General features: G+C 48.1%; 1 protein-coding gene across 1 annotated transcript; it reads left to right on the top strand.

Annotated features, from left to right (window-relative positions):
* Positions 1–1,604: 1,604 nt before the first annotated feature.
* LOC124678998 (anaphase-promoting complex subunit 13-like) lies at positions 1,605–4,487 on the top strand. The gene is made up of 4 exons (XM_047214837.1): positions 1,605–1,788; positions 1,859–1,921; positions 3,739–3,818; positions 4,232–4,487. Exons 1-3 carry the CDS (start codon positions 1,701–1,703, stop codon positions 3,798–3,800), a joined length of 213 nt encoding a protein of 70 aa, XP_047070793.1. The 5' UTR covers positions 1,605–1,700; the 3' UTR covers positions 3,801–3,818; positions 4,232–4,487.
* The last annotated feature ends 3,483 nt before the right edge of the window (positions 4,488–7,970 follow it).

Here is a 7,970-nt window from a genome sequence, read left to right on the forward strand (position 1 = left end):
AGTGGCGAGCCCATGGTTGCCTTCACCCACCGCGTGCATAGCGACGGTGCAGTCGCCGGGAAGGGCAATCGTCGGAGTGCCCTCGACGCTTTGAACCGCCGTAATGGTCCGCGAAGTGGTCTGGAGAGCCCAAACGCCTCATCGAGAATGGTCGAAGTAGCCTCAACGCGACAACTGCCGTAATGGAGCACGAACTCCGCGGAAGAGCAACCACCGCTCTCTTCGTCGAAAGACCTATATATACGGTTTTCGACGGCCGGCGCCATTCATCTATTCTCTCCTCACCATCTTCTGTCAACCATGAGCAATCGCTCTTGGCCATCGGACACCGACAGCGAGGGGAAGCCGCCTGGATGGCACCATTGGTGGGATCAAGCTGCATCGTCCAGCAGCGGCGATTCCCCCACACCCCCGCCGGCCGGCCGAGGACGAATGAGATGACGACGAGGAGGAGGACGAAGAGGCAGAGGAGCAGGCCGAGGAAGAGGAGGAGGAGCAGGAGGAGGACGAAGAGGCTGAGGACGCTGAAGACGAGGAGGACTCAACTTCCTCCGACGAGGAGGTGACGAGCCGGAAGCGTCGCGGCGACGATGATGCGGGGTCATCTAGGAAGAAGAAGTAGGTTAAGTTTGTTTAAAAGTTTTTATATGTAATTTTTATGTTTATTCGAATTATATATAATTTGTCTATGGTGCACCACTTGAGAGTTCAAAGCTTTCGTTCGACGATGGTATTGCCGTAGATCGGGAAGATGAGGGTAGTGCCGTAGATCGGGAAGACAAGGGTATTGCCGTAGAAACCCAGGCCATTGTCGCCGACAGGTCGGGGCCACCAGACGGTTCCCGCGATTTTCTCTCGTCCGGAGTCGCCGAGCGTTCCCCGGGGGGCCGGGGATGGCCTGAGCTCTCCGGACGGATGAAAGGCCTAATCCGGACGAAAACGAGAAATCGGGGGCGCGACTGGACCGTTTTCGTCCATCCGGATGACAAAACGCCGTCTTGGAGGCCTCGTCGGAGAGACGGCTGGAGATGCTCTTATTCTCTTACCCCTCACCCCACCATCCACCTCCATCCATCATTCTCATTACATGGTCCTCATAACTTTGTTGTTTGCTACAAAATTTCCTAGGTCGGGCATCACCATATCGATTAAAAATCCTTTAATCCTAAGGTCACCATTTTTTCTGTTCGATGCGGCTTTGCAATTTAGGTTGTTGTCTTCATCGTCATCGTCGATCAGTAGTTTCGTTCATTGTAATTCTCAGAGTTCATTGGTCAACTACCCTCCTCGTGTTCTTACTTCTTCTACTTCATCATGCCCCTTTTTGTCTTTCCCTGCTTGCCTCCCACGCTCCAGCCACTCATCCACCGAACTAGAAGGCTACCAAGCACTAGTTAAATGTCCGTGCGTCGCAACGGGCCCTAAGACGAGAGAACGAACATTCAGTTATTAAAGTTTTTTTTCTTTCTCAAGAGGATCTTTTTCCGAGGGTCCATGCCGATTCGGCCCGTTCCCATTCTGAGCCGAATGCCAGCCCAAAACAGCACACAGGCCGTGTAAATACAGCCACTTCGTTTCATCCTAGTGGAGCCGCAGGACTCCACTTCACCTCTCCCAAAGGACACGGACTCCGGTAGCCAAGGCACGGCGGCGGCGGCGCCCGACGGGAGAGTAGAGGAGACGACGCCGCCGAGGAGAAGATGGGCGGGCTGGAGCAGGACCTGAGCCTGGGCATCCTCATCGACATCGTCGACGAGCAGTGGATGCGCGACACCCTCCCCGCCGACGGTACGCGCCCTCTCCTCCTCTTCCGCGTCCGACGAGCCCGAATCGATCCGCTCACGCGATGTTGTTGCAGATATCCCCGTGCCGCCGGCCATGGCAGTGAAGACCGAGGACGCCGAGGAACCAGCGCCCGCAAGTACGATCTCGCCCCCTTCCTTTTCACCACTTCCTCTTGCCCAGTCCACAACATCTGGTGATTAGTTTGAGATCAATTTCGATCTGCATCTGGCCGTGACCACGAGGCCAGTCCCGGTTTCGATTAATGGTGTCAGAGTTAGGCAATAGGCACAGCCGCATAGCGTCCAGATTACGATGCGAGGTTAATTTGTAGAACTGCCACATCAGGCCCATAGCAAAGCATCCCAGAAAAAATATTTAGGTCAGAGCTCGGGGCGGCTGCTAGTGAGAGAAATGTGTATGTTCTGGAGAACACAGACTACAGGCTACTGTTCTGTTCTTGCTGGTGTTGTTGTGCGCCCAATAGCATGATAGTTCGGACCAAGATCCAGTGCCCTGATGAAGGCGAGGCACATCGTGCCTTGACCTCCTCGACCCACCCTACAATTGCATCGGATGGACCAAAACAACTCGACTCAGGCAGGTTCAGAAGGGAGGGCATGGGCACATCGTGGGCAGGGGAAGAAATACGCGGGAGTTCGTCGTCGCTCCCGACAGTGCTGCTGCATAGGAAGAGGACACCTCGGAGGAGAGGAAGGGGAGTCCGCTGTCGTGGGGGAGAGGAAACGGCTACTGCGAAGGGAGTAAGTCGACCAGCGCCGCTGCAGCGGATAGGGAGGCCAGCTGTGCTGGCCGGCAGGGCAGAACCGCCGGTGCGGGAAGGGAAGATGACCGCGCCGCTGTGGAGGATTCACAGCGGCAGTGGAACTGAAGAATCAACACAAACTGAACACCTATAACTGAATTTGGCCTCCTGTTGTCCTTCTGAACTGAGGAAACAGAGGAGGGCTTCTGCCTCGTTAACTGAGGAGGTCATCGAAGGGGGCCGGGGCCATCAGAGGAGACTGAGGAGGGCTTCGGAGTGGGCTGTTGGAGCTGCCGGAGCGGAGCGCCTGACGCCATCGTGGCCGCGCCGAGGAGGCTATCGGATTGGCGGCTGAGTTTGCTGGATTTTTTTTCTCGGCCGCTGCCCAGAGGAGCCCATCGGAGTGGCTGCGTGGTCGACCTCGGAGGAGCCCGTCGGAGTGGCTGGGCGGAGGATCCTGTCGACATCCTTGCTCGCGCTCGACTTCTGAGCATGCCTGAGTCAAGTCGTTTTGGTCCTGTATCGGTACTGTTCGTCGGCTGCAATTGGACGGTGGATCGAGGGAAACTGCCTTATTTGCACTAGAGATGCTGTTGTGCTGCATTAAAATTCTGTTATTTCAGAGCATGCATATTTAACAAACTAAGACTGAATTATTGACCACCTGTAAACATCTTCTCTCATACTAGGATTTTGTCGGTTGTCTTGTTGTGCTGGATGGCATATAATGTGGATGTCAATTTTTTTTATCTATTAACCACAATCGGATGCTTGGCCAAATTTTACTGTAGTTCATGCTTTCTGTTAGCCATTTTGTTCATACAACTTGTTTCATTGATCTAATGGTATTCTTTCCTGGTCCAGAAAATAGTATTGAAACAGGTTTCCTGGTCCAGAAAATAGTATTGAAACGGGTTTCATACGCTGCATGTTTGCATCTTTGATCTTTGAAGAAACTTGGACCGCAAAAACACCCTGAACTCAGTTTGAAAGTCTGCTTGGTTGCTATGCATAAGTAGCAACTATAGTACATTTCTGAGCTTTACGAATGCTTGAACGCAAATGCTTTACAATCTTAGGGCATTATTTAGAAATTTGAATGTGAAATATTTGCTATCAATATGGTCACTGTCTGGACTGTGGTATAGTATTGTAACTCTTCTAAGGGGAATTGTTTTTATTTCTAACAGATCAGGAAAGCCAGCCACCACAAGGGGATGTCTGGCGGGATTTTGGCTTGGAGAATATATAATCGCGTATGACCTACAAGGTAAGAATGTTGCTAGTTTAAGTACAAGCTGACATGATACGTTAGTGCAGCATACACCAAAAAATGTTGTCAGAGTATATTGTGTGCTTGTCGACAAAGAGTGTTTATTCTTCGGCATCACATGTTTCATATGCGATTTATACCTGGATTTTAATAGTCAAGATAAATTCTGTGCATGCCATCTTATTGCCTAGATACAGAAACATATGTTATATGATGCTTGTCGATAAGAGTGGTCACTCTTCGGTATCACATGTGTTTCATATGCATTTTAGATCTAGATTTTAATAGTCTGAGAGGGATTCCGTACATAGTTTCTATTGCCTAGATACAGAAGTTTATAACCGACGTATGTTATGCTATTCGGTAGCATCAAAGCTGGTGCGCTAATCTATCCATGGTCTGAATTGCAGTGTTTCAAGAGATCTCAACGAACTAGGCTGAAATTCAGGAGCTGCATGGTGTACTCTGGCTTCTGCCCTCCATAGATATTCTTGGATCTGGTTGATCAACTGGTGTATTGTTTGGTCGAACTGTAGCTTGTCGAGACTGCATGTAAATGTTCAAGATGTTGGTAGCGTGATGTTATTGAACATCGTACTCTGTAGCCAGTTCTTAATTCTGAAGTGAGAATTTGAGCAATTTGGTAATGTAGAGAGTTCCTGCAAAGCCGGTTCAGCTCTGGCGCATAGGCGGTCCCGTTCCGCATACTACACCTGCTTGACATTCAGAGACATAGAAGCAAATAAGGAAATACGGCTGCTTAAAATTTCAGCAGCTAACCAGATTCCATAACACACGGCAACTAAAAAGAGAGCTTCTTGGTGACAATGCATCCAAAACCTGCTAACCACATCATCACATGATGAACTGAGACAGGTATAGTAAAACGTTTGGGCCAATTCAGATGACGGACCTTCCATTGAGACCCTGCACTGGGATACGGCTGATAGGGCAAGCTTCTCAACACGGCTGTTCGCTTCTGTCTGAGCTTTTCATCGCCGGCTTACTTCTTCCTCATGGTGACCTTGACAACACCATGCCCGACCTCAGTGGAGAAGCTGCTGTGCCAACCTTCCTATTCGTGTGATGTATGCCCTTCTCATCTCTTACCTTGCACAAGTACTTGTTCCATATTCGGGTTTTCTAGATGTTATTTGTCTGATTTATATGGTTAAGACCGCTAGTGCATTAGTGATGTTGCTTTCGTAACTAAAATCATTTGCGCTTAAAACTAGCCTGTTTGTGGATTCTCATTTCAACAGATGGAAGGCTAAGACTTACTTGTGGCTCACTGCTGCAACAGGCGTGCACCGGGTTGTGGATGACACTACCAGGTGTCCACTTTCTCTTGATGAGGATAAAGCATTCAGGAAAGCCACCATACTTTTTGTGGGTGCCGTCCTAAGTATGTTTGGAGACAAGTTGGTTGATGTTTATCGACACATCCGAGATGTGAAGAAACTATATGGAATGCGTTGGATGCTAAGTACGGTGTTGTTGATGCCGGAGGTGAACTATATTCTATGGAGATGTTCAACAATTAGGTTGAACCGATTTGTAGTTAAACAAACTTATGAGGTACATATCATGGTAAAGGAACTCAAGCTTCTCAAGTGTGTGCTGCTGGGCAAATTTATCGCGAGATGCATTGTCGCTAAGCTTACTCCTTTGTGGAGAAATTTTTCCACTTCTCTAAAACATTAGAGCCATAATTTCTCTACTGAGAATATCATTGGCTCTCTAGATGTTGAAGAGAAGACGATGGCAAAATACCAATATACTGGTGGAACCGAGGAACGTTCTGCTACCAATATGTGCAGAAAAAACACCCACAAATCCAAGAAAAAGAACAATCATCTTTTAGACTAGCAACTTCAAGAAGGAGCAAAAGTAGAAGGAATCTTGCTAGGTTTGCGGGAGGACTGGCCATTGGGCCCATCGTTATCTGTAACACAAGGGCAAGAAGGATCAGACTAGACAAAATTTTAGTTCTGGAGCTTGGCAATATGTAAACGAAAATAAGCAGTTAAATGATAACAATGGCAAGTTAAGTATGTTAAAACAGTGGCACGTTAACAATGGAAACTTAAATATGCTATCACAAGTAGATTGGTACCTTCGAGAGGCTCGAGCTTTTGACTTTTCTGATCATCCTTCTTTTGGGAAGCCGCAAATTCGTGTATGGAGAACGTTGGGCGTTGGTCGCTCAATGGCGAGGCAAAAAAAAATCGGGTGTCCTCCGCGCCATCCGATTGCGATCAAAATTCCAAAATCAACCGCAATGGATGTTTGCATTCTGCCCCCCTGGTTTTCAGAAACTCAACCCGCAGTGATAGCCTTCCCCAATAAACCGAACGGGTATATCCCTTTTGGCCCGACCTTCCCAACGTTTACAACAAAAATATCATTGTAGGACAGATATGAGTCACACCGACTATTGCAAAAAATCCGCGCTTCTCTTACAAGAAAATATTAAAACAAAATATTGAAAACAAATTTCAAAAAAATAATGTTATAAAAATGGATAAACAACAACAATTTTGCAACCAAAATTGCTAACGATTTTAACAAAAACCGCAAACTATTAGAAGAAAACACATTTGTTTGTAGTAATGAAAAATTGGTTAAGCAACAATTGATTGGATACACAATAATTTACAACAAAAAACACAAACTATTTCAATAAAACTCTCAAACGATTACAACAAAAACATCATATGTTTACAACATATTAAGAAACACACATGTTTGTAACAATCGCTTCGAAAATCTTACTATAAGGGTATTTTACCCTTATCCATTATTTTGGTAACAATAACACCGGTGCTAGAGTATTTGAACTAATACATGCCTATGAGATCATTCCCAGGTATTAGCCATATAGGAAAAATGGTGTATCAATGGAATAAGAAGGTAAAGGGAGACCCCCCATTTCGACAAAAATGAAGAAGGACTACTCAACATCTAGCCGGTCTCAGGCCCGGTCAGACCGGCCGTGGCACCGGCTGGCCCGACACCGACCGGCCCCTGGACCGGTGCACACCGGGCACAATCCAGGGGACTGGCGGTGGCTCGGCCTGGCGCCCGGCTTGGACCGGACTGGTCCGGTCTCTCGCCCGGTCGGACCGGGTTGTGGACCGGACGTCCCGGCGCGGACCGGCTCCTGCTCCGGTGGTATCCGGAGGCCATGTACTGCGCGACAAATCTCGCCCCGGTCATGGCCCAGCGCCAGGTCCGTCCCCTGCGCGGGGTGGCCCGGCCCCAGGCCCGGTTGACCGGGTTCCTCGAAGAAATGCTGAGGTGGACAAGTTGCAACAGCCAGATTTCAAGTGACAGTATAAATACCCCTTCTCCTACCTCTAAACAGTTAGGCATTACATTACAAACTGTTCTTGAGCTCTCACTCTCTCTCTCTCTCTCTCTCTCTCTCTCTCTCTCTCTCTCTGTCTCTCTCATACTCCATTGATAGAAACACCAAAAGACTCAGATCTCCCTCATCCTCCACTGAAAGGATCGTATGACACCTAGAGTGGGGGGGGGGGGTGAATAGGTGTAATCTCAAATTTTAATACTTTTTCAAATTAGGCTTGACACAAAGGTAAATTCTCTAGATATGCAACTAAGTGAATTCACCTATAGGACAATATAGCAAGAAACAATACAAGATACACGTAGTAAAGGCGGTGAGAGGATAGAGGTAACCGAGGTGGAGCACACGGAGAGACGGTGATATGATTCCCGTAGTTCCCTTCCTTTGCAAGAAGGTACGTCTACGTTTGGAGGGTGTGGCGACACGAAGTCCAACCAACGCCACGAAGGCTCACCCTATTCTCCCGTGAGCAACGCCACAAAGGCCTAGCCCACGCTCCACTAAGCGGTTGCCTTGAGGTCGCAACCGGCACCTTTACACGAAGCTTGGGGCACACATCCACAACCAAATTGGAGGCTCCCAAGATGTAACCACGAAGCTTTACACGAAGAGTAGCTTCGAGGTCACCTCACAAAGATCCACTAAGAATGTTGATGAAACACAAATCCCTTTGGTGGAAGAGTAGATCTAGGTCACCTCTACCAAATCCTCAAGTATGGTGAAGTTTGGTTGGAGGAGTAGAGAAATCTAGAGAAAATGGAGCTCAACAATGGTGTCTC

Source organism: Lolium rigidum, chromosome 7, assembly GCF_022539505.1.
Source record: "Lolium rigidum isolate FL_2022 chromosome 7, APGP_CSIRO_Lrig_0.1, whole genome shotgun sequence".
Lineage (NCBI taxonomy): Eukaryota > Viridiplantae > Streptophyta > Magnoliopsida > Poales > Poaceae > Lolium > Lolium rigidum.

What these genes read in the sequence shown, in the direction of transcription:
- LOC124678998 (XM_047214837.1), top strand. Translation starts at nt 1,701, where the DNA reads ATGGGCGGGCTGGAGCAGGACCTGAGCCTGGGCATCCTCATCGACATC. An exon ending in CGACACCCTCCCCGCCGACG is followed by an intron (nt 1,789 to 1,858) that starts GTACGCGCCCTC and finishes ATGTTGTTGCAG; the next exon opens with ATATCCCCGTGCCGCCGGCC. An exon ending in CGAGGAACCAGCGCCCGCAA is followed by an intron (nt 1,922 to 3,738) that starts GTACGATCTCGC and finishes TATTTCTAACAG; the next exon opens with ATCAGGAAAGCCAGCCACCA.